General features: G+C 37.6%; 1 protein-coding gene across 7 annotated transcripts in view; it reads left to right on the forward strand.

Annotated features, from left to right (window-relative positions):
• The window catches only part of MAST4 (microtubule associated serine/threonine kinase family member 4), a 510,487-nt gene that overhangs the window by 258,009 nt on the left and 224,979 nt on the right, over nucleotides 1-27,499 (forward strand). For 4 of the 7 annotated variants that reach the window (XM_069492549.1, XM_069492550.1, XM_069492551.1 and 1 more), the window contains one exon: nucleotides 5,643-5,674. In XM_069492549.1, coding sequence (XP_069348650.1) covers nucleotides 5,643-5,674 — 32 coding nt within the window. Of the gene's footprint in view, nucleotides 1-5,642; nucleotides 5,675-19,625; nucleotides 19,662-27,499 lie in introns of all 7 variants that reach the window. The other 3 variants (XM_069492548.1, XM_069492553.1, XM_069492556.1) reach the window with 1 other exon arrangement.

Here is a 27,499-nt window from a genome sequence, read left to right on the forward strand (position 1 = left end):
TTTATGTAAACTAATAGTCCTTAAGGGGACTTAAAAGTACTAACCTCTAATAAACAACTTAGACAAACAACTCTCTCTCTTTAGATCTTTAGGGGTAGGGCTCAGGCATTGGTATTTTTAAACACTCCCTGGGTAACATTCATGTGTAGCCAGGCTTCAGAGCCACTGCTTGAGCTGAATTATCTCATCTCCTTTTATTTTCTGTCCCCTGTTAGCATTTACACATTCAAGGAATACTGCAGAGTCTTGCATCTGGTGATATCTCATGTTTTCTATGTGTGTGTGTCTGTGTGTGTGTGTGTGTCTCCCCATCTAGCTTTTACAAATGTGTTTTATTTTGTTTTTCCTCATGTGTCCCAAACAGCACCTGATAGACAGCCTTGCACATCTCAGCTCTTTGAACTCTTTCCCTACATTAATAGTTTGTTAGTGCAGAGTACATGTAGTAACCCTGAATGATGGGATAAGGCCACCAATGACTAATTAAGGAGAGATGACAATGGGGAAGCACATGTACTTTAAATCTACTGGTTTCTGGAAAGTGGTGAGGAAATAGTGTGTGCTGGACATTGCCATTCTACTAATAGTTGTTTTCGGGGTTTGATGAGGGCAGCGGGGTTGGAGGGTTGGAGCAGGAGTCAGGTGTCAGTTTGGCAGGTTGCCCAACTTCCCAATTCCTCACCGCCCCCCCCCTTTTTTTTTTTTTTGGAGGAACACAGAGTGTGAATCTTGGCAGACTTGGCCCTGCCTCCTGCTATGCTAGTGAAGGGAGTTAATGTTCCCTTTTCCTGCCTGCTTAGCAGCTGGGGCAGAGACCCAGGTGTGATCATGTTGACACTCACAGGGAACCTGCCGGGAGGGATGAAGTAGAGGTTCTGGGGGCAGAGATCCTTCCTGGAGGCTGTGCTCCTAGGGAGTGTTCAGCTGCAGAAGTGTCCTAGCTGGGCTGTTCCCTGGATGTAGCTGCATTCCCTGGGTTTAATCTCTTGGTTCCTGCCCATTTGCTGACCTTGTCTGCCAAACCGTTCTGTTGACTTTAAGAGTGCTGGTAGCTGTCCAGTAGATAGGTTGTTTACTTGCCAAGCTCGTTCAGTTTCTATTGTTTTGAAGAACCCCAGCTGCTGCTGAGTGCAGTATGTCAGTTACCTGTCCTCCCCACTTCTCTGTTTTAAATCGTGAAGTGCTCCTGCCCTGTATCCAGGTGTGTCTCTTCTCCTTTGTCTGTTCTGACCTGTCTCATACAGTCCCCTGGCTTTACATACCATCTTATGTAATGATGACTCCAGAATCTATCTCCAGCCCTGACCTTTTCCTGAACTCAGATTCATACATCCACCTCCCTATTTGGAAACTTCTGCTTGGAATTCTTACAGACATCTTGGATGTAACTTGTCCAAACTGAGCTTTTCTTCCCTCAAACTCCATATGTTCAGGCCAGAAACTTTTGACTCCTCCTTGCTTTCTCTTGCACCCTCCACTTCCAGTTCTTTTGTAAATTCCATGAAAACACTGCTCAGATCTGACTACCTCTCACCATCTTCACTGATGGTCCTAGCCACAGTCTTCTCCAGACTATTTCTATAGCCTCCTAAAAAATTGGTATTAAATAGTGCTTTAGAATGAGCTTAGAATATTTAGATATTCATCTCTTCCATTTTCAGTCATATACCATATACCAGTCTTCCTTTCTTCCTGTCTCCCCCTTTTGATATGTTTTAAAAAATGTTGGGATAATTTTAGATTCACAGAAAAGTTGTAAGATAGTTCAAAGAATTCCTGTACACTCTCCCCCCGGTTTCCCCTAATGTTAACATGTTATGTAACCTTAATACATTTGTCAAAACTATGAGCTTAACAGTGGTATATTACTGTCAGTTAAACTACAAACTCCACTAATGTTCTTTTTCTGATGGAGAGAATCCAGTCCAAGATTCTACATTACATTTAGTCGTCATGTCTCCTTAGTCTCCTCTGATCTGTAACGGTTTCTCAGCTTTTCCTTGTTTTTCACAGCCTTGACAGTTTTAAAGAGTACTGGTCAAATGTTTTTAGGCTGTCCCTCCATTTGGGTTTGCCATATGTGTTTTCATGATTAGACTGCAGTTATGTGTTTTTAGGGAGCGTTGCACAGGGTGGAGTGTCCCTCTCATCACATTACATCGGAGGGTTACGCGATGTCTGCATAACTTACCATGGGTGATGCTAACCTTGATCTCTTGGTTATAATGGTGTTTGCAGGTTTCTTTACTACAGTCTTGCTATTGTTCCTTTTCCTTACTCTGTTCTGTGGAAGTGAGTCAGTCACAAAGCCCCAGCCACTCTGAAGGGGAGGAGCATTAAGCTCCATCACTTGGATGCCGGGGTATCTACATATATTATTTGGACTTCTGTAAATATCCTCTTTTAAATCATAAATTTACCTATCAGTTAAAAAGGATAGTTTGGAGATTCTCCAAACACACATGGCATGTGTAGTCTTACTTTATTTGTATATTTATAGCTGTTAAATACTTATTAAATACTATAAATATTTTTTAAATTACCACTGTGGAAATTGCTTGTACACATAAGACATCACCGTTTTCTCTCCTGTCTTCATGAATGAACAATTCCTTTCTCTCTCGGAAGCCAAGGACTGGAGAAAGGGGCAGAACCATTTGTTTTGTTTCTTTTGTCCCCTTGGTCGCTCCATGAGTTCTCCTCCTGGATTGGAGGAACACTCTGGTATCCTCAGTCTTATCAAGGGATCTCAAGAAAATAAAAGGGTTCTCAGACAAGATTAGTTTTTACTTCACCTTTATTTTCTATGCAAATATTTGCAAGTTAACACTTTTAGAAAAGGAGGCAAAGGATATAATGTCAAGCAAATAATGATAAGCAGCAACTCTAAAAACATTAAGTCGCTGAGTAATCAATATCAATGAAAATCTTAAATATTTTAAATCTTAAGTAGTCTTAAGAATTTCTTTACTCTGGTGATAATTAGCATATTGTTTAGTGCAGATGGATGCTTTTTTCTCCTTTTTCCTTTTTCTTGCCTCCTCCAATTCTTACCTGACACTAAATTTTTAACACGTGTTCTCCATGTACCAAGCACAGCTTTGGTTTATGACTCAGCCCAATACCACATGTCTTATCTAATTATCTAAGTATGTGTTAGTGACCTTATCCTGACATTAAGAAAATAAAATGAGGACACATACACAAAGTACCGCAGGGGCTTTGGCAGTAAAATGCCTTGATGCTGTTCATTTACGTCTGACCGGTGCAGATTGATCAGCGTGTGGTCCCCGTACATTAGGGCAGCAGCTACTCCGTGCTCCGTCTGCAATTGCTCAGCCCTCCTGGTATTTGCAGACTTTTGCAGCTACTGTTCACAAGGTCTTGGCCACGGCACATTCATTTCTCTCACTTTATTACCATCACATCTGATTCCAATTTGCTACCAAATTGAGTTTCCAGTCCTGAGCCTGACATTCAAGCCGTCAGGTGGATTAGCTCCTTCAGCTTGGTTAGCGTGGTAGCTTCAGGTCAGTTGACAGTGGCCTATTAAATGTCCTCTGCTCCTCATCTTGGAATCTCGGCTGCCGTCCCGCAGAGCAGCCTTGCTGGGTTGCCCACCGTAACCTTGCTCCTTGTTTAGAACTCATAATTCTAGACCTACTGGAAAGACTTCTGATTAAAAACAGAGTTGGTTTTTATCCCTTATCTTGCTGTTTCAGCAGCTTTTTCTCAGAGCAAAGCAGCCAGTTTATGGTCAGGGCATTGGGTGGATATATGATTGATTGAACTATTTGGGTCATTCATTTGCCCCTTTCTCTCTTACATCTTCTGTGTGATCTGTTTGCATATATAGTTGAAATAATATCTGATTTTTTGGTTATTAATGACAATGTCTCAGGTGCCTTTTATGCCGCTGTCAGATCTATTGGACAGAGCAGTATTATTCATCTGAGCTCTAGGCCTTTGGCTGTGCAGTGCGTCTCAGTTCCTTTCTAAAAGAAATAGTCTGGTGAGCTATTAATTCTAGGGAGTTCGCTTTTTTTCCTTTTCCTTTTTTAACCTGAATGCAGCACTAATTTCTATGTGTGTGTCATAACCAAAGATACACATATAGAAAATTACTCATTGGTCTTCTATTTATGTTTCGATTCCCAAGGAAAACTGTCTTGGTCAGAGACTTTTTTCTTGTTACTAGGGGTTTTAGTAAATGAAGGTATATTTATGTTTCAGAATCAGGGAGCCAAGTTCAGCAAACACTATAATTTCTTGGGGCTAATCAAGGATTAAAGAAAAAAGTGAAACAAAACAAAAGTTAAAGCGCTTCGCCGCTGAACCCTGCAGCCCTTGAAAAGAAAATGTTAGCTATTGGGAGAAAGAAGACACTTTGTTCCTAAAACTGTTGGTTGATCTCGCTGTTAAACAGTTATGTGATTATTATAACTGTGTGTGGAAATACATTTGCCAGTTAATAAGCAAAGCATCCTCTGTTCAAAGCAGCAGGCCACAGAGCTTTCTTCCTCTTTGGTCTGACGCTCTCAAGGCTGTGTTTTGCAAGTTGAGCTGGGGTGAAAGGCACTGCTTGGAAATGATATCTCAGGCTTCTGCCCATGACAAACATTTAAGGATCTGATAAAAATAGGAGTGAGTTTGAAGCTGATGGGAAACGCCTTTCAAAAGATAATACCCAAACATCTGAAAAGCAAAAAATAAATGAGAATTATGGGAATGAATAACCAAATTTAGTCAGATCTTCTGAATATATAATGCCCTTCATTTTGAGTTTAACCAGGTAACGTATTGCTTCTTATTCTATAATTATTGTCATCAAGTAATCACTCTTGAGTAGCCAGTCTTTGAAAACTTCATTAGTGGGTAGAAGTGTTTTTGAATCCATTTTTGTTTATGTGGTTGGTTGGTTTATTTGCTTGGTTGGTTGGTTTTTTGGTTTTCCATAGCTGCTTCTGATTAGGTAGATAATGATCGTAATTTAAGATATGTGTGAGAGCGCCCTGTAAAACCGTGAAACACTGTAGGAATTGTTGTGGCTGTCTGTTTACCTTTTAGAGGTTCATTAACACACTTTTAAATATATTAAGTAATAAATAACATTTGTTTTGAGAAATAATACCAAAAGGGTACCTTCTGCATTATTTTTTAAAAAAATAATAAAGTACAATCTTTGGTATGCACAGTGTTTTGCATGAATTTATTTCTGCTGAGGGCAAATAGTCTGATTTGTTTGCCCTTTTCATTTCACCTTTCATTTAATTATAATCCTGCAAAATTTCTTCTACTTCTTATATCTCTTTCTTCTTGGGGTAAGTCCTTCGCTTGCTCAGATTTTCGTTGTGCTCAATTATAGGGCTACGTAACTCAACTCAGTATTTTACTGTGGTTGCTTCAAGAAGATTGATGTTTTCTGTGCTCTGAGATTGAGATAAATTGTGTTTGTACCTTAAACACGGTATATAAAAAGAAAAATGTAAGAAGGAATCCAGCATAAAATTATGACATTAAAACCTTTTCACTATAGGAAATGCCAAATCAAGCACGATGAACATTTCATGTTATACATTTGGTATCCGAGTAGTGTAAGGTTAATGTAGCATCTCCTATATGCTTTTTTTTTTCTTTTACAGAAGGAGCTGAGTCTCCCCAGAAGAGGAAGTTTGTAAGTAGTATTATTTTGTTTCTTTGTTTTCTTTTTGTATAGTTCATAATGTGAGTATTCTCTGATTTGTTTGGTTTTTAGTGACAATTAATGATAATCAGCTGGATTAAGAAAAAAATTGAATTTATTTATAAAAATCAAATAGTAATGATTTTATTATCATTTTCAGGGTGTTTCTTATGGGCATTGTAAACCAAAATGTATATTTATTCCTGGGAGAATCTTAATTTTAAAAAATTCTATAATGTCACCAAGCATAAGCATTAGTCTGTAGAGAGTATAAATTGATCTGAATCAAGAATTAGTGTTCTTCTATATGTTCTGGAAATTCATGATGGTTCTTTATACTATGGATTTGATGCAGAGTAAATATACTTCTGTATTTGAAGACTTTGAGTCACATAAACTTGCTACTATGAGATCTACATCTTATTGAACTGATTCATGTAATGCTCTTGTATTAAAATAACAGTTTTATGAAGCTTGATTTCTTTATAGTATGTTTCAACCTTTTATTTTTAAGGCCAATAACATATTTGTATAAATCATAGTTTTTTTCTATTAATAAATTGCAGAATGAAATTAACTGCCCTTGCTGTTTTTCTACATTTAAGGTAGATTTGTTGTCAACTCATTCTGTGTAGGGGCTGATCTAGAAGCATTTAGATCTGGTGTCTGATTTATATTGAGGAAGTTAGGGGATGAGGAAGTTCCTTTCTTAAAAATATTAGTATAAAATTTAAGATAAGCTTTTGCAACCCTCCTTTTGGAGGATTAGAAAAATACATGGTGATTGTTGAAAGACAGTATTTGTCCTATTGGCTAAATTTTGGAAAATTTCAGCTTTTGCATCTAGGAACCAGAACGTCATCAGCTGTGAACATTTCATTACTATCCATTTTTCTTCCTGCTTTTTGTACAAGTGTAGGCTGTGAGGTTCAGTATTTTTAGAGAATGTGCCTAGATAAGTTGCCACTATCTCCCAGTTTCCATCTATCTGTGCTAGAGGTTAACGGAAAATAGTTTGCTATAGAAAATGCCTTAGAATTAAACACTTTCTCCTCTTCTGGATCATGAGTGGGACTCTCTTGCCTAAACTTGGAAAAAGTCCAACCTTTTTGATATATCATGACGAGGAATAAGAAACAAGAAAAATAGAAATAAAACTATATGAAATATCTTCATAGAAAAAAATCTCATTTCTCTTGTACTTTTATTTAAGGCTTAAACACCCTAGATTTTTCTTGTATACTTTATTTGAAAACTTGAGAACTTCAGTCAAATCTTACTTTTAGCCTTTATAATATATTGCAGTTGGGCTTGTGGGTTTTTTTGTTTGTTTTTATGTTACCACATTAGTATGCCTCCAATAATTATCATAAAGATCATGTTAATTACCAAATTACTAATAGAGTCCTTATATCTATTTTAAGGGCCATTTCTCTTTTTGCAGGTGAGTGTATCTTAATTTCTGTTAATGGTAGCTGATAACCATGAGTTGATGTGAAAATATGTGAGAAAGAAAAAAGATATTTTAATTTCTTTACTTGAGAGAGTGGAATCTCAATGAAAAAAAATGAGGACATACGTTTATTTGGAGCTTATTCTTTGCATACACAGAGAAAATTAGAATTATATCTGAGCCATTTAAAATCCCTCCCTAATAAAAATAAATTGATCACTCAGATGGTAGGAATAAAACATTATGTATCAACATAAATCTACCTTTTTTAGTGAATTCTGGGAATATTAATACTTCCAAGTGAAGAAAGCCAAAAATAAACATGCTATTTTGTATTTTCTATTAAATACAAATATTCCCCACAGAATTAACGATGCCTAATGTAGCTGTTCTGGAACCTAATGCTACTCAACATTTTCAGTTAACACCATTCAGATGCTAGTAATTACTCTTCTCATGCGAGGTTTTTTTATGACTTTGAGAATAAGAAAAACTTTTTAAAATAAATGCTAGAGTGATTTTAATGCAAATCTAATGAAGAAAGCCACAAGTGTATCTTTTTTAAGCACCAGTGTTAGCCAACATAATAGTACCTGATTATTAAACCTGATAACACTTTCTCAGTTTATTTACTGCATAAGTACCACCTCCATAAATGCTTGCACATCTTTTTATACCTTCTCCCGAAAAGATTAGAAATTTGGTTCTGCTCTTCTGCTGAGTTTCTGTGTTAACAGTGAGCAGCTGAACACAGTGTGATGCATTTCTCATTGTCTTTGGTTACACAGCAATGTGACTGAACTTGACAGAGGGTGTGTGCCTTCCTGAAAAGACACCTTATTTTGATACATCTGCTGCTTCTAATTTGTATGTCTTGAAGGCTAATGTTTTAAAATTGCATTTTCATCATTCTGAAACTTATGGGTTTTTCAGACTTTTTAAAAATTTGAGTATTGTTATAAATAAGCTTAAAGATATTTTTTAATGTCCAGAATCGTATGAGAACAACATATATTTAAATTAAAGCTTTCACAAAAGACCACAGAAAATGTTTTTCTTGTTATTAATTGTAAGTATGAAAAGCAAACTTTATTTTGTCTAGAAAAAATAATTCGTATCCCCATTAATTTATAATTTACAATCATTTTGACAAAAACTAACTTGAAGACTCTCTTATTTCGTATATATTTTAAAAAGTTGCAAAGGTAATGATTGTGACCCTTTTTTATGGTACAAAGGATAATAGACAAGAGAAGTCAAAGGAACTGCTTTCCAGGCAGGATATTACCAGATAATAACCAAGTGACTCCAAACCAATTTTCCAGAGGCTTTCCAGCCCTTCTTTAAGGCCCCAGATCCTGTTTCTACTCCAGCTCCTTGTATAGCTGGGTTTTAGCCACTTCTCTTCTTTTTCCATTCAAAGAGTAGCCCTTTGCCAAGGCTTCTGATCCCAGATCCTTCTAGCAATTTCCCTCTCAGTCTCCTTGGGACTAAACTTGTCACACTCTCCCATCCCCTTCCTCCCAGCTGCCTGTCAAAATCATGCCATGTGATGAAATACCGTACAGCAGGCAAGATGAGCTAGAGTATATGTATCAACAGGTATAATTATCAAAAACATGATGATGGGTAAGAGCCAAAAGAAAATTCCAGGTGTAAGATAGCATTTACACTATAAAATTAAGAAAAACACAAAGCAATATATTACATTGTTTCTGAATGCGAACATTTACAGTAAAGATATAAAAACATGCATGGGAAGCAAGTTTATGATAAAGGTTGCTTATCAGTGTAGGAAATAAAAGAAATGGGATTTGAGAGGGCTTTACCGGGGAGTTTCGTGTGTATCGTTAATGTAGTATGTACATAGTAATGTGTTTATATTGTACTCATTACATTGGGGTATTCTTGAAATAATTTTATTTAAAATAGTGACTGTTTGAAAGTAGAAGTCAAGCTGTTTTAACCAAATATTTGTGTCAATTTTTAAACAATTTGAAGAAAAACATATAAATTTATTTTGAATAAGAGTATAACGTACCTTTGTTTTGTGTTTTTGGTTTGTCTCATGATGAAGATTAGCCCAAATGTGTGTGATTTTACAATAACACAAATATGTACAGTGGCAGATACCCATTGATTAATGCGAAAACAACATAGAAAAAATTATGATAAATTTGGATATTCTTGAAATGCTTTGGTGTATACTACCTGTCGGTAGGTGATGAGGGAAATGAGATAACAGCATGTGCAAATGGTACATCGTAACATTTAGCTTCTGGACTAGGTTTGTTGCTTAGGGGTTTTAGCCCTTTGGAGAGATGTGAGTGCGATTCACTGTTCCTTATGTTCAACAAGGTGCCCAGTACAATAATTTCGTAGCGTAGATTTTGTGGAATGTATGCACGTCTGTCTCCTTCTCCTGGATGGTGAGCCTCTGAGCAGCGGATGTGCCCTGCTCACTCTCGCTAGTTCATGAGGACGGCAGTGATTCCGTGGCTGATGCCAGATCCTTCATGGTTTAAATTCAGTGTGGAATACAGAGATTCACTTGATGTGATTTTGATTTTTCTAACTAATCTGTACTGTCTGTATTTATAAAAATGCCATTAGTGTTGTGGGTCTCTTATCTAGGCTTCTCCCATATTTAGAACTTAACTCCTGAAATGACATTTCTAAGTAGAAAAACTCACTGGGAGGTGTTTGTTTTCAGGCAAAGAAAGTGGAAAAAGTGGAAAACCCTAAGATAGAAGCTAATGGATGGTTAGGGGCAGAACTGAGGTGTCCCTGGCAGCTACCATTTATTTTTAAAGGACCCCTTTGTGTTTTGTTAATTGCCCAAATAAACAGCTCTCCAGGACTGAGAGGCCTAGGGTGCCTTGGTAGCGTTTATACACCAGAGAGAGGAGCAGGAAATTGGCTGGGGCCATCTCCCTTGCCTCCTCACATCCTGCTTTTTAATGGTCTTTCAGATTTCTTCATACAGAGAAAGAAACTGCTCTATCTATTCTTAGCAGATATAATTCTCCCTGCTATTTAAAACGGCCTTTTCTCCACCTGGTTTAATTATGAGCATCAGTGCATTGTTTCATGGAGCCCTGGAGGTCTGGGATCTATAAAATTATCTGCAGTTATCACTTCATTTTTTTAGAAGCTGTGACTGATACTTGGCGGTTTCTTAGCCTTATGTTCTTTGGCCACACATGCTTTAGAGATGCTTTTAAAGGGGCAGCCAACAGCAGGAGCCCGTAGCAGAAGCAGCTCTTCATGTGCACAGCAGTCCTGGAAAAGTCTTTCTCTGCATGCAAGGACTGGCTGAATGTATTGAAGTTACCTGAGAGGCAATTTAAGAGTCTTGGCTTATTTTAATTTCTTGATCTAGCAACAGTACTAGCAGCTAGTACCAGTATTCTTCTCTGTAGAGTTTTTATGCTCCTTCTCTTTTCAGCTTTTTTTTTTTTTTTTTTTTTAATTATAATTCTGAGAGTAGTTGGAGTCTAGTAGGGCTGACCATGGAATAAGTAGGGTAAGTGTCTACTGATGTTTGATAGTTTCAGGTCTGCTAGGAAGTCAGCCTCCCTAATCACAAAGGGGGTATATGTATTTTAAACACCCCTACCACGGTGCCAAACATCCCAGTACTAGAATTCATTCAGTCGGATCTTGAAGATGTTTTCTCTTTGATGCCTCAGTGACATGTATATACTGTGGACAGGGTGTCACTAAGCTACATTTAATATAGCAGAAGAAGATTCATTAATAGGATGCTTCTAGTAAACTGGTAAGAGACAAGGTTACCAGAGAATTGAGCAGGTGTGGAGAACCATTTTGCCTCATGAACAAATTAATAAATGATGAAAAGAATAATAAACTTATTTTACTTCTTTCTTATTTTGTCTTTCTTGGGTAGGGGCCAGGAAGGATGTGTAGAGGTGGGATGGAAGATGAAAGTTGATCAGTGGAGGGAGAGAGAATTGTCAGAGAAGTAGGGGAACCCGATGGTTGCTGGAAGCCCCTGGGTGGAGCAGGGCCTGCTGGACTTCGAAGATGGAGCTTGTCTTACTGTAGGTATATTGAGCTGCATGCATTGGATTAGGGTAATTCTAAGGTTGGAATTTCTCATTTTGAGACAAGATAGGAAGCAACCTTCTATGTAATGGAATAGGTCTGGGTTGATGTAATTGGTGTATATATGTCTGTGTATTTTTTAAAAAGAAGCCTTGCATTCAGACCTGTTATGTTTCAGAACACATTGCCTTGACTGGCTATTCAGAGAAGTATTTTGAGTAAAATGAAGTTATTTCTAGAATGCAAGGGGAGGGAATCACCTTGGTTTTACAACTGATTTGAATTAGATTTATGAGATTTCCAGCAAAGTGAAAGCAGCATTTCCTGAAAGAGAGGGAAAGAGTTTAATTCAAGCAAAATAAAGGACATGTAAACTGTATTTGGATACGTTTTAAAATAAATTTAGCTTTCTTCTTAGCGCTTTCTACCCTCCCACCCCCACAAATATTGAAGCAAGAATTCAAAATATGTATTGTGGAAGCCAAATGTAAGTCCAGTGTCATTTTGAATGTTAGAAACCCAAAAACAAAACGAAGAAAAAATTGAGTGTTGCTTCTGAATTAGCATTTAAAGTGGCATGTTTATGTAAAAAGAGAATGGTGTAATATATCCTGAGAGTAAAGAGAGGATTTCGGGCTGTGGAAGAATGTCAATTGCATTTATGTATTCATCGAATAGCTGGTTTGGTATTTGGCATGTATTTGCAGCATTCCTTATCATACATGCATTTGTCTTCTGTGAAGTGGGCAGGAAGGAGATTTGGGAGATAGAAGCAATGTAGGATTGATCTTCTTACCCTTGAAAATTATAGGAAGACCTTAGTTTTGCCCCAGGGGAGAGGGTTAGGTTACTTGGGGGAGGTTTAAAAAATACATGTGCATTTTCAAACACCTTTGAGATTGCAAACCAGAATCCTGTGTGTGTCGGGGAGTGGGCTGCAGGATAAGATGGAGGCTTTTGTATACTTTTAACCAACTCTCAAGGTGAATCTAAAATGCTACCCCAGTGGAGGATGACTGTTCTTCGGTGAGCTCCACGGTGTATGAACAGTGGTGGAGTGGGCTTTTGGATCCCCAAAGGCATGAAGGGAAGTTCCCTATTTCATATCTACTGAAATAACATTTTAGCAAGTCTGAAACAAACAGTATTTTGGGGAGGGTCTCTCGGTGAGCAGTCCTTTTCAGCAAGGCTCATCTGGTGTGGCCCACTGAGACAGATGGGTATTTGTGCTCCCTCACTGTTGATAAAAGCCACCTTCTCGAGTCTGTTAATCAATAGGTATCCACCGATTATCATTTCAGAGCATGGACTTAGAAGCCTCACTGCCTAGGTTCGAATCCTATCTCTGCCATTTAGCCAGTTGTGTGACCTTCAGGAAGTTACGTAACCTGTGTGTGCCTTAGTTTCCCCATCTGTAAAATGGGGATATTATTGTGTCCTGGCAGAGGTTCCCAACCTTTTTGGCACTAGGGACCAGTTTCATGGAAGACAATTTTTCCACAGATGGGGGGTGGGGGAGATGGGGAGTGATGGGGAGTGGCGTTAATACAGAGGAAGCTTCACCTGCCTTGCACCTCCTGCTGTGCGGCCCATTCCTAACAGGCCACAGATGGGTAATGTGGCCCCGGGCTGGGGACTGCAGATGTAGAGGGTTAAATTAACTAATATTTGTAAAGGGTTTATAATAGTACCTGGCATGCAGTAAGTACTGTGTGTCTTGTTAAATAAGACGTATTAGGAATTATACTTTCTTCCCTATCCCTGCAAATCACTTAGTTTTGTCTTGTTGGGTTAAGCAAAAGACCACAAAGTAGGCTGGGGAAGTCTCCTTAAAGCCAGGTCATTTGTGTAGCACTTTCTGAGAGGCTGTTTTGTTTCCCTGGAGAGGGTTAAAGGAGCAGTTGATCTCATACCCTTGGGTGGATCTTTCACTTGCACCCTGGGCTGGGCAGCCTGATACGAGGAGCTTTCTGCATGTGCTCTGGAGACTGACCCCACCGTGTTCTGGCTCCCTATCAGGCTGTGAGGGAACTAACTCCCTGTTCTCTGTGGCTCCTCTTACAGAATAATCATCGCTTCTCTGCCAGTGACACAGGTCACTTCTTGAAATTGTGACTGGGGACAGACAGGTGTTGATGAGAATGATAAGGAGGATTATTATAGCTGTCCATATGGAAAACTTTCATCATAGGATTTCAGAGCTGGAAGAAACCTTAAGAGGCATCTAATGTGAGATATCTTTATTTGATAAACGAGTGACTAGCAACTCAGAGGATTTGCGATTGCTTGTGCTCAGAGAGTATGTACACTGATTGTGAACCATAACCAGAATTTAGGGTTCCTAACCAGGGACTGGAAAGCAGCCTTTCCTTTTTGCGGTCAGGATGCTTGAGTCAGAAACACAGATACCAACATGAGAGTGGGTATGTTTTGTTCCATTAGGACATGAATTCTAGCATCAACATCCATAGTATGGACCAAATAAAGGGTAGACCTCAGAGTTTGCTTGACTTCACCATGCTTGGCATAGTTTCTTTGAATGTTTTGGAAATCAAGACTCCAGACTCACCGTAAAAGCTTTGTAGCCAAAGGGAAAACCTGGAGTCTCACACCCAGCACTACCAGGATGCTAAGTTTACCTCAGACTAATAAAGAGACCAGTGACAGCTATGCTGGTGACAGACCCAGCTGCAGTAACTGGCAGTCCCCAAATATATTCAGTATCTAATTAGACATGTGAGTAGAGCAGCTGAATTCTGTATTGTTCTATCCTTACCCCATTGTGCAAGTTGGGCCCTCTGTGGAACCGCAGAGAGGGAGGTGGGATTGCCCTTGAGCCTCCTTAGAGTCTTTGCCGTCTCCTCTGCCATTTCAGCTCTTGAGAATTAAACTCTTTTCTCTCTTACTCTTTGTGGCTGCAGACTGTCAAGGCGCTAGAGGGAAAAAATGTATTTTAGCATTTCTTTCTCTGCTTTTGTGATAGAGACCCCACCTTCTGAGAATTTTGGTGGGTCATTTCTTTCAGCTGAATACACACGCATTGTCTTTTATCATGTTGTTTTATAAAGTCACCTCTTCCAGGATGAGGTTGAAGACTTTCCCGTGCTTCTGTGGAACAGGAGACATGCCCGTGGAACATGCCAGTAACACCTGCCTTCTCTTGCCAGTGGCCCTCCAAGCTCTGCTTCACTGCCTGCATCACCCTGAGATCACGGGTGACCGGCACAACGAGGAGATTCTGTGCAGATAGTTCTGTGAACACATTTATATGGGATGAAAAGCTTTTATCAACTATTTAGCTTATATGTTTGATTTGCATGTGGAAATGGGTAGCATGAATTTGACCTAGCATGGACACATACATTTTAATGTATTTCTAGAATGAAATTTCTAATAATAAATTCAAACATGCATATTGTATTTAGGGAAGATTTTTAAAAGGCCCATATTTTAGAAATGTGATCTTTCCAGAAACACTTGTATATTTTGTAGGTGCTTATGCAAAGGTGTCCTTTATTAGAAAATATTAATTTAGCATATACTATGTGTTCTTTATTGTGTGGAAGAAAGTCATTTTAAACTTTTGATACGTCATAAAGATGAATGGGATTAACCTTCTGGTGACATTAGCACTGAGCACTCTTCCTAAGCCCTAATTTTCCAGGCTGGGCTTTTGTTGTTATTGGTGGTGGAGGTGGTACATACGTGTTTTTACTTAGAGAGGGCAGCTTTGAGGCAGAGGTTATCTTTAAGATTTATTTTTAGGAAACTGAGGAGAGCATTTGCTTTAGAAGTTAATGCTGTGTGACTTGCACATATAGCTGGTGTGGAACTGGTGGTAATGGTTACTCCAGGGGCAGTGGGCCCTTCGTGCTGGGCTAGCAGCAGAACACAGGGCGGGAGAGCTTTGCTCTTCCTCTCGGCTCCCCTTGGCCTCTCTGCCAAGGCAGTAAACATCGGTATTTGCTTTGCATGGGGCACATGAGTGAGTTCACCAGGGGTTTTGTATTTCATGGTATTAAGCATAGTGTTTAGTGTCTAAACAAACCAAGAATCAATGATCTGGGAGAATAAGCAGAAGGTTTTTTTTTTTAGTCTAGGATAAATTAGTTTAAATGCTAAGACCAGTCCTTGTGGATTAAAGAATCACTTGGGAGCAATGGAGTATATTTTTAAAATGCACTTGACATCATACACTGAAATGAAATTAATCGATCCCTACACAGGTTTCATATCTTAGGGGAACAATGGTGGCTTCTTTAGGTGAAATTCTAAGGTATTACCAATTTATATGTAAATGCAACTGATTGATAGAATCACAGGGAAAATATTGTCTTCACACATCTAGTTAAAAGCGTATTACTTAATTATTATCTTTGAGAATTCAGACCACTTAGCTCTAGTCTAATTTTTTTTTGTTTTTTTTCTGAACGATGTTGCTCAGGCATACCTTTAAGACCACAGTAGGACTGGTAATGGTGGTGGTTGTATGGAGAAATGCTTAAAAGAAGAATTAATGCAAAAATAGTTCAAACTGGTACTTCATTGGGGTCTATCTAGTCTTTCCCTGCCAACGCACACCACATCTACTATTTAATATCCCCCAGGCTGTAGTATGTTAACATACCAAAGGATTGTGAATTCTGTTTCTATTAACCCAAAGCAGAATTTAAAACAAGACCAAAACTCCAGAACTTCTTCCTCTTATGGAATCCCTTGTACCGTGAACTGATTTCAGCTGTCCCCAGCCTACATGGTCTAGCAGTTAATGCTTTCCCCAATAGCTAGCATTGCCTGCCTGCCTGCCTGCCTGCCTTCCTTCCTTCCTTCCTTCCTTCCTTCCTTCCTTCCATACAACTGCATACATTTTGGACATGTGTACATGCCTGTGAAACCACCACCACACTCAAGAGAATGAAATGTCCACCCCCCGGAGCTTTCCTTCTGCCCCTTCGTAATTGCTCCCTTCACCGCCACATCCTCAGCCAGGTGGTTGCCAATGCTTTCAGCCCTAAAGATGGTTTGCATTTTCTAAAATTTTATATAAATGGAATGATATTGTATGTACTCTCTCTCTCTTTTCTTGGGGGGTGGGAATCTGGCTTCTTTCACTCAGCATAATTATTTTGAGATTCATCCATGTTGTAGCATGTGTTAATAATTCATTGCTTTTTATTACTAAATAATATCCTATTGGAGGGCTATGTCGCAGTTTATCTATTAATTTGTTCATGGACATTTGGGTTAGTTATAGTTTTGGGTCATTATAAATGCACCTTCTATCCATGATCTGTAAATGTTTTCTCTCAGCCGATGACTTGTGTTTTTATTCTCTTTACAGCAGCTATTGAAGAGCAAAAGCTTTAAATTTTGATAAAGTCTAATTTATCAATTTGTTCTTTAAATGCTTTTGGTGTTTTATTTAAGTCATCTGTGCCTAATCCAAGTTCACAAAGGTTTTCTCCTATATTTTGTTCTAGAAGTTTTATAGTTTTAAATTTTACACTTAGGTCTATGATTAACTTTCAGTTAATTTTTGTATTTTGAGGTGAAGTATATATCAAAGTTTGTTTTTATATATGAATATCTAATTATTCCAGAACCATTTTTTGAACAGATTCTTTTTTCTCCGTTGAAGTGCTTTGTATTTTTGTTGAAAATTAGTTGTCTGTATATGTGTGTGTCTATTTATAGGCTTTCTGTTCTGTTTCACTGATCTATTTGTCCTTATATCAATATCACACTGTCTTGAATATTGTAGCTTTACAATAAGTCTTGATATCAGTAGTGTTAGTCCTCTACCTTTGTTCATCTTTTTTCAAAGTTGTTTTGGTTATTCTAGGTTCTTTAATTTTAGAATCACTTTGTCAAATTCTACCAAAAAAAGCTTGCAATGATTTTTATTGGTATTGCATTGAATCCATACACTAATTTGAGGAGCTGTGAAAAGCTGACCGGTAATAATAATGAAACTGTAGTCTTAGAGGTGGTTTAGAGAGAATACTATGTAAGTTGATAACAGTGTGGAAAGATGGGGATGGAATTGCCTACGAGATGTATTGATGGAGGAAGTGAGTGACCCAGGCAGGGGAGACTGAGTTGAGGAATAGGTGATTATAAACAGGCAAATACTTTGTCAGAAAATCACCTAAGAGAAGCCCAAGGAGGTAGTTGGATAGGTGGTTCTGGGAGCAGCTCAGGTAATAATTTCAAGCTGAAGTAAGAAGGAACTAGCCACATTTCTTCTGGAAAGAAGAACTGCAATGGAGAGCTCAGGCTAGATGTAGAGGGGATTGGACAAGGAAGAGTGTGACCCAGTGAGGTTCAATGGCCAGAGGAGAGGGCCATAAGGCCCATAAAGATTGTAATGCTGGGGACCCTGACAGAGGGTGACATCATGCTTTTAGCAATTGCTGCAGTGTCTGAGTCCTATAACAGTGAAGGTGAGTTACACAGTTGAACTAACTGTTGCTCTATAACAGTGGGTCTCAACTAGGGGTGATTTTGCCCCTAAAGGGATGTTTGACAATGTCTAGAGATGTTTTTGGTTGTCACAACTACTGGGGGCACAGAGTTTCTCCCACTATCATCTATAGGGGAGAGATCAGGGATATTGCTAAACATCCTACAAAAGACAGGACAACCTCTACCCTCACACCCAACAAAGAATTATCTGCCCAAAATGTCAACAGTGCTGACGTTGGGAAACCCTGGTCTAGAGAAGGAGGACCAGAACAGGAGGTGGAATGAGAGTGAGAGCTGATTGGTCACTCTGAGATTTTATACATGCATCGTCTCAAGGAGAAAGACTCTCTTGCATGGTGACTGTGGAAAGTTACCCTGGATGACAAGGAATTAGGCTGTGGGACTACTCTTCAGGGATGTTTTCAGAAGGTTTCTAAAAAATACTATCAAATAAAGCTGGTTTAACAAAAGAATAGCTTGACTGCAAATAATTGGTAGAAATTTTAAACATTTAATTCACTTAAGGAGAAAATGATTCTCTTTGGATATGGCTTTATCCATAGATGAGTTTTCTAATTAGTCTACTTCTGATTCCAAGTAATAGGAAACCTAATGTAAAGTGACTGAAAAAAAGGAGAAGAAAATTTACCAGCTCATATGACTAGAAAATTCAGGCTTCATGCAGAGGTTGATCCAGAGGTTCAGTTTCGACAGAGGACCCAGGTTCTCCTGCAATCTTGCTGCAGGCTTCCTTCCCAGCTTGTCCCTCGGTGTCTGCCAGGGTTCATTTTTTTTCTTGTGCTCCCTTATCAGGACAGAAATGTTCTTCTCCTACCATTGTGGGTTTCTCTGTGCTTGGACCATTTAAATCATGTGTCTACCCATGGACATGGTAATGCTTACAGCATTACTGTCACTAGCTTCGACCTGTGCTCTCTAGTGCAGTGGCCCCTGGCCACATGTGGCTATTGAGCTTTTGCAGTGTGGCTAGTCCAAAACGAGATGCAAAAAGAATGAACTATCTTATTAATAATTCTTCTGCTAATTACATGTTGAAATCATAGTATTTTTGCCTACGTTGGGGTGGATTAAATATACTATTAAAATTACATTCACCTGTTTCTTTAAAATTTTTTTAATGCGACTATGATAAAATTTTAAATTATATAAGCAGCTCTGAATTGTATTTCTGGTGGAGACTAGTGGCTTAGACCATTCAGAAGTCCCTGGAAATAGGGAGTGGTCATTCCCACCCAAACTGCATGGCTGATACACAAACAGGAATGAGAGATAGAGTGGACACTAGGCAAGTTGCCAGTGATGAGAATACCATGGTGAGACTGGCATAAGTGAAGAGGGGATATTTGTTCATTTGCTACTATTTTACTAAAGATGAGTGTCTGGAAGTACTACTAGCCTACTTTCAGTAATAAAAGCTAATAATGTTTTTAAATGTGGTTTTGAAAATTATAAAATTAATATTATTCTTATAGTAACTAGTGAAACAGCACAAAGATATGCACAGAGAAAGTAAATAATCCCAATCCCTTCCAATCCATGTCTCCATTCACAACCTTCCCTTTGGTAGCTTTTGTTAGTGTGGTCCATGTTCTCCCATTCTCCACAGCCTGTGCATACAGGTGCTTCACTCACATTGATTTGTTGCAGTTGTTGCTACTACTTGTCTTACCAAGAACATTAAGCACCCACTCTTGAATTTGCTTTTCTCACCTTATGAATCTTCCAAGTCAGGAGATACAGATTTATCCCACTCATTTTAATAATTATGTAATATTTTACATTATATGCACCATATTTCATTTAACCATTTCCCTATTAGTGGACATTCATGTTGTTTTTGGTATCTCCCTTTTCCCCCGCCCCACAACAAACACTGCTGCAATAAACATCTTTGTACTTATATCCTTACGTACTGGTCCTTTTTTTTCCCCATAGGATAGATTCCCAGAAGTGGAATTGCTTGGTCAAACGGTATGTGTGTTTTTAATTTTATTAGGTATTACTAGTTTGCTTTACCCGAAGGAATAGCAAATCACCTTCATACATTAAGAGTGCCCATCACCTAACATTCTCACCAGCGCAGATGTCACTGCCCTTTTTAATTCTTGCAGATCTTATTTTGTCTGATCATTAATTTGCATTTCCTTCACTGTCACTGATATTAAGCATGTTTTCATATGTTTATTGTCCATTTGAATTCTCTTTTCATTTCATGTTCATTTTCGCTGCCCATTTTTCCATTTGGTAGTGTTGTTCTTTCTCAATTTCTAGGAGCTCTTGTGTTTTAGAAGTATTAATCCTTTGTTATATGTGTGCAAATGTATCATTACAGTTTTTATCTATTTATAATGTCTTTTGCCAAATGAAAATTGTTAATTATTATTTAATCAAATATATCTGTCTTTTTCTTTATTGCTTCTGAGTTATGTTTTGCTATTGTCTGCTCCAAGTTCCTACAAGTATTCTCTTAAATTTTCTTACTAATTTTTTAAAAACATTCAAATCTTACTCCAGTTTTAAATTTTGTACATGACTATGAGGTAGGATTCTTTTTTTATTTTCCTAGATGGATAACCGGTTACTTAAGTCCTATTATAAAGAACTTTTTTTTTTTCATGGGATTGAATTATTCCCCTTGTCACATGTGAAGATGCCATATATATTTGGATCTGTTAATATTTCTGGACTCTCTGTTCTGATCCCTATCTGTCTGTTTCTGTGCCAACACCATTCTGTTTTGAATACAGTGGCTTTCTAGTGACTTTTAATTTCTGGTAAGTTCTTCTTCACTTAGCTTTCTTTTCACATTTTTCATAACTGTTTTTGGGCATTTAAATTCTAAAATTTAAAATTGGAGGGGTTTTATCTTACATGTTTTTAATAAGAAATGTGATATAACACTACACAGTAAATAAAACCAAAAATTAATGTTTCGCAGTATAGGGATCTCTTTACTTGATGCCACTAATTGGAAAAATATTTACTGATAAACTAAGGGTTATTTCTTCTATCAGTTTAAATTATTTAAATGTTATTTTGTCACTGTGATAATTGTACAATTACTCCAAGATGCAAATGTGGGGATACAGGCATGACATTTTAATCTATCCCAGAATTAGGTTATTGCATTAAAGCTTAAGTGGTTAAAGTGTTCATGACTGTAACTTTATGAATAATTTGTATTTCTGGTTATGTATGAAATTATGAAGTATATGCATATCTGGATTGGTTGAGAGGTTTGTGAATATGATATGAACAAGGAACTGTAACTGAAGTGTATAATAAACCATGTACTTTGGGACCTCTTATGATTTTATTCTTTTTAAGCTTAGTATTGAGCATTATATGGACTTTGGAAATTGCCACACTTGAAGTTTGGGGTAAAGTTGTCTAGTATTTATATGTTTTTGACAATTCTTACCTTTTAATTTATGCTGTATTAGTATGATATTAACTGAATTGTATTTACTGACATTTGTAATTCCTTTTTGGAAATTTAGCTGATACAGTGTTAAAATAATAACCTTTGTGTTTCTCTAAAGGCATTTGAAATATTGGAGCTAAACACTAAAACTACCGGGGATTAAAAATACTGATAATATTAGTTTACAGATGAACATATATGCAAATAAATGTGAGGTCTGTATTTTACTTACGGAAGTAGAGGGACATCCCATGTAGGTTCTACCTATGTTTATTTGATTAAGTAAAAAAAAAAAAAAAAAATTGTTCTATACCCAAAAATGAAATGGTAAAATTATTAAGGTGTTAGAATTATTACTGAATGATATACTTGGATAAAATAAAATTATTTTAAAAATTGAGGTTTCTGCTAATTTCAATGGTAGTATAATTCAAATAAATAGATTGGTATGGTACTTTTTTGCATATGTATAAATATTAAAGATAATTTAGAAAAGGGGGGTGAAATTAAATTATTCACATCAAGACCAAAAAGGACAGTAAACTTAAAGAGTTAAATTGAAGTCTTCTATATGAACTTACCATCTTTACTAAATCAAAACCAAATAGTTTGTTGTGTTTTGTTCTAAAAAAGGTGAACAGTAGCCTCCAGGCTTCCCTCTAGTACTCGTATGAGACCATCTCGTAGGTGCTTCTTGTACCCTGATTTTGGTCTCTAATATTATTCTCCACTAAAGGGGATGATCAAGGACATTCTTTGGAATATAACTGATACCATGATTGAGATAAGCAGAATTTTGTTGGTTTTGGAACAGTTTTTTGCTTATGAGCAAGGATACTTTCAGCAATATGTAGAGGCTGAGCTACAAGGGGTAGATGAACCAAACTGAAGGAACTTCTGGCCAGTAGGGAAAACGTAAGCAGCAAAGAGGACATGGTAATTGTAAGTCAATCGTGCTATATGCACAGGTGACAAGTGATTCAAACTGGGCTAAATAAAAGGCATATTGTGTTTCCAGTATTTCCAAATAGGCTATATTTTGATCAACTCCAATTGTGTTTCCTGCACTCAAGTTTGAGTCGTTATCAAAATTGATAGTTGATAAACATAAAAAAGATATAATTAAGTGTATTTTGAACATAATTATATGTGTATATCTATGTAAATTCCCCATTGTTAAACTTGTTTCAAAAAATAGGTAGAATCTCAGAAATTTAAAACCACAGTGAAAACCAATAAATAACAGGTGTCATAAGATTAACAATAATAAATGAATATCTCTTTTATAATATTGTCAAGTATTTAAGCCTTTAATTTGTTCCAGGGATGGCCAATTCCTCAAGACTCTGGAGGATAGAATTGTTTAAATTAGGCTGGAGAACTTCTCTATTTTTGTAAAACAAATAAAACATAAACAAGCATCCGCAATTGGGGTTTGGAGTGACTGTGGGAGTCCACAGGCAATGCCGTGGCTGTCGACTTAATATTATTCCTGAAGCTAGAAAAACCCATAGTTGCTGTAGTGGATCAGTATGTCTAAAATACCACTTAAGATTAGAGGGTATGAAGGAATAAATAGGGAAGCACTAGAATAATAAAAATAATGTTCATAGGACTTAAGGAATGAGGAAGAGGGGGAATTACCCTAAAACTACAACTTTGGGTAAAAAAAAAAAAATTATGTACGTTGATTTAAATGAATCAGCTAAGGTTATGTCAAAGCCCCCAAGTGTAAAAATACTAAGCAAGTGAGTACTCTTTGCTGATCAGAAAACAATGATGTACCTCCAAAAACATGTCAGGACTTGTATTCATAGCAGTACTCAGGGATATCATTCCTGGACCTAAGGAAATGAGGTAAACTGGACCCCACCTTAGTTTGTGGGCATTCTTAATCTACAGCAAACCCAAATAAAACAACCTATGTGACATTGTACTTTTAAGAAATTAAAAATATCGTAGCTAAAAATTAAAACTGAATCAAGATAAGTATTTGGCACATATTAATGATCAATCTAAGTCTTGTAAAGTTTGCCTATAGGTGGCCAGGATAAAATGTAACGTCATTTAACATTGTTCTAATTAAATACTATAATCTTGTTCTTGTTAAAATGTTACCCTTATTAAATGGTACCTTTGTAATATTTTCTCAAAGTGAAATGCCACCAGCCTCCCATCTTCAGTTTGCCTTAGTACTCCACTGCTAGAATACATTAAGCCTCTTATAGGCATTGGCAAGACATTGATGCAAGAGTTTCAGTGCCAGTATGAGACTTCCATATTGCTTACATTTTAAATGGCTCTGTCAGTGGTAAAGTGTAGCATCCCCAGAGAAGATGTAGTTCTTTTGGAGTAAGGACACACCCTGTCCCTGGGCTCGCTGTAGAAATTGTAAATCAGTTGTAATTGTGACCCGAGTGCTTGTCTTTGCTGCCATCAGATCTTCTCGGCATTAAGAAATGAGTTGAGACTGCTCTGTGTATTGGAATGAAGCCATGGGGTCAGTAGTCAGTGACCCTTATTCTCTGTGCCTTAAAAAGAAATGGCAGCCTTTTTCTTTGAGGAAACCTATTGTGAGCTGGCGACGTGTATTGTCAGCTGCATTTAACTTCCAGGTTAAGTCATGTCAAAGGACTACATTTTAAAACGGCACATTAAATTTGGCCCCTGGTTATTAATCCCCACAATATTATACCTCTAAATGTTTAAACGTCAATTTCCTCTCAGTTTTCTGCTGTCATTTCTGCTAAAAATGACAAATTCAGATTCTAATGAATGAAGTAACTGCTTGCAAAAGAAAAAAATACCACCAGTCCCTTCTTGTGTGCATTGTTAAAGACCAGGTTACTATCTCTTAGAAAGGGGTAGGACTATTGAAATGTATGAATAGAATACTTCAAAAGTGAACCTGTCAAAGCAATAGAAAGTAAAGATATTTTAAATATAATTGCAGTTGAATTCAGTAGCGGAAAAAGAAAAGTCAAAGCATTTTTATTTAATGTCATCCTGAGGTGTGAAGCATTTTGTAAGAATGAGTAGGATATTCACCTCAGCATTCTCCAATTTGGGGCGGCATGTTCCCCAACCTCCAATTTATCTGACCAGGTCTCCACCGTATCTATTAGGGCCCCCTTCATTTTCATCTTCTCAAGCGTCCAGCCGTGGAGCATAAGATCACATTTGTAGGGACACTGCGACTGAACAAATATTTTCTTTTACATGGTGCTTTCAGAAGAATACTTTTATGTCCTAGATGGCCAGACTCCTTGGAAGCTGGAACAATGAAAAATCTGAGCGAGCTATTTCAGCACCAGAATCCTGGGAGCTTAACACGCTTTGAAGTGGATTGCTCCCCATTGTGGGGCCACAATGAAACGTGAGGTTTTCATAGACCTTGTGTTAACGTCTGCAAAGCCAGATGACTTTGTAAAATGAGCCCAAAGGCAGTATAACTGATTAAAAGAAATGCCAGGTAGTTAAAGGCTTTCATACCCAATGTGAGTCTAGCAGAAAGAATTGTTCTCTTGGAGTATGATAATATTGGGGCATTTTACTCTCCCATCTTCAGGGGTCAGCCAAAGACAATCGAGAAAGGTGCTGGTCACAGGAGCCTTTAAAGTGAGGGTTGAAAAGATATCTCTAGCCAGACCTTGGGAGAACTGCCTCAAAAAGCAATAATGCAACTGGCCAGTGGGGCAAGCACTTTAAGAGTTGTAGAGATAGTCATTTCTGAGGTTGTGGCCTTACATCAAGTTGTCCTCTCTTTGTTGGCTTTTTATTGTGGTCCTAGATCTGCAACGTCCTGAAACCCCCAAGGTTCTGTGTCTCCCACCTCAGGGTGATGGGACTCACGCTGCTTCTCTGTGTCATGTCAGTGACTCCACTGTGGATGCCAGAGCTTTTGCTTTTTGGTTGCTGCTGTAGAAATCATTCTGCCTGTGTTTGTAACCCTGTACGCTGACCTTAACCTAAGAACACAGTCATATATTTCAAGTAGTTTTGGAGGGGGGGGATGGATGAAACTTGGCCTTGTAGGTAGAGGAGTTCGGAGATGTGATAAATTGTTCCTTGGCTTCCTAATCTACCATTCGATTATTGGGGAATGGGGTTCAGAGCAGAAGGAAGAAAAGCTCATCTTGAGATGACCTTTAAAAACCTATCATAAAATAGGTAGCCAGCTCTGGGATTATTTGTTTTTTCTATCATCAGGAAACGCTTTAATCTTGCAATGAATGGCATATGACAGGGTTTTAGACATCAAACCACCTTGGTGTTCCATTTTCTCTCTGTTGCCATCTATTCTCCCTGACTCATCAGATGTGGTGCTGATCTGCTTGCAGAGTAGGGATGGCAGTGGGCCTGGCACCTGTGTATTCGATTGAAATAGCTAATTCTAGAAGAGTTTGTACATTTTGACTTTTCTGAACTTCTGTGGATCTTTTCAAAGAGGGAAGTAGTCCTAACCTGGAGGCATTTCCAAGAATTGTTTGGGAAAATAAACTGAAATGTGTTTCCCTATTAATATGGTCTATCTTTTGAGTAATGTAGAATTTATAATATTTTAATAAGTTTGCACTGATTAGTGTTTGTAGAAAATAATTTTATTAATATTTCTATTGATCATGCAGGTGATCATTGTAGAAAAACTAGAAAACACAGGTAGGAAAAAAATGCATTAAAAATTACCCTGTGTCTTGTTGCTTAGGGAAAAGACAGTTTTAAAAGCAGAGAATTATGCTTTTGCTTCTGTCTTTTGATGCATTAAATAATTTTTCCTTTAGATACAGGAAAGGAAGTGTTACAGTCTTAGTATTTAAGACATGGGGTGGTATTTTATTTTACTAAAATTTTTAGATCATAAAGCATTAATCATTTTTTATGAGGTTCCATTATAGAAAAATACAGAAATACAAATAATAAGATAGCTTTCACCCATAATCTAACTATATGAGATAGTCTCCCTAAACTATATTTTAGAATTTTTTCTAAAATCTTGTTTTTGGTGATTGATTTTTGACATGCATTTTTTTTCCCAGATGGGAAGTACTTTCTGAAACTGGCCAGTTGTATATGAATTCAATGTCCTGCTTGCTCACAAAATTTACTTCATCTTTGAACATACACAGCCAAGAGAGCAAGGTGCTAGACTGTATCTAATGGTCACGTGTAGTTGTTTAGGGTACTGAGGCATTTCCTTACTTTGAGCAATTAATTTTATGAAATTCCAAATGGTAACATTTTTTCTTCAGCTATTGGTGGTGTTTGTTTAGGTTTAGGAAAGCTATCACATTTTATGTGCAAGAAATCACTCTGAACAACACGTTTTAATAGGTTCCAATGGTCAACAGAGGTGCTATATTCATTCAGGGAATAGAACAGATTTTCTTTGTTTTGGTTTAACACTTGGGGCTTTATCAGATTTCCCCAGAAACCAGCGTGGTTGCCGTTCTTAGCCAGGTTGTGATTGGTAGAGTGATTTATTGATCATGCAGGGTTTCCCAGAGTTCCTGAGGCTGTATCATTAATGTACGTACTGTCCTGCTGGAATGGAGGCTCTCTGGAGGTACACAGTTTTTCTTTCTGTTATATCTTCTGTGCCTAGGACTGTGCCTGGCATGTAACAAGTGCTCCATAAATATTTGTAGAATACTGTTCTATGTGTTTTCACATCACACCTCTCCCTTACCAGTTAGCACTCTTGTGGACAATTAATTAAGTAATTATTGAATTCTTACTGTAGGTTGTTAGAACTTTTAATAAGAACATAATGTGCTCCAAGTATAATGGTGAGCATGGGGTCCTCCACTTAATGAGCTTCCAGTCTAGTACAATTTTATTTTTTGCCTTAAAGTCTTTTATGAGAACAGGTAAGAGTGATGGATTCATTATTGATTAATGTTTTCCAGTCCTCTATATAAAAGAGTATAATTTAATATTACCCTACATTCTAATTTATCCTGTGTGCATGTGTGAAGGGTTTTCAGCATAGGTGATGTAGGCTTCCATTTACTGATATAAATTACTGCCAGAAAGAGATACCCATGCAAAGTGTTTCCCATTGGTCTGACTTGTATTCCCGGTATCACAGCCTTAGTGGTGGTGGTGGGTGGTGGTGGTGATAACACAGGTGAAAAACAGATACTAGTTGATAGTAATAAAATTAAGCTGTTTTTAGTTTTTACTCCCATGGCTTGAATACATTGATCTGATAGTTATTCTTTTGTTATATGAAGGAAAGAAAGGGAAGAGATAGTTTTTAAAAAAATGAAACTGATGCAATGGTGGCCCGGAAGCACCATCATTTTGGGCAGGTCATACTGGAAGAACAAAGACATGCTTGAGAATAACAAACACCTGATTCGTGTCAGTGGCTTCGTCTGGGGGA

The sequence above is a fragment of the Eulemur rufifrons genome, chromosome 17 (genome assembly GCF_041146395.1).
Source record: "Eulemur rufifrons isolate Redbay chromosome 17, OSU_ERuf_1, whole genome shotgun sequence".
Lineage (NCBI taxonomy): Eukaryota > Metazoa > Chordata > Mammalia > Primates > Lemuridae > Eulemur > Eulemur rufifrons.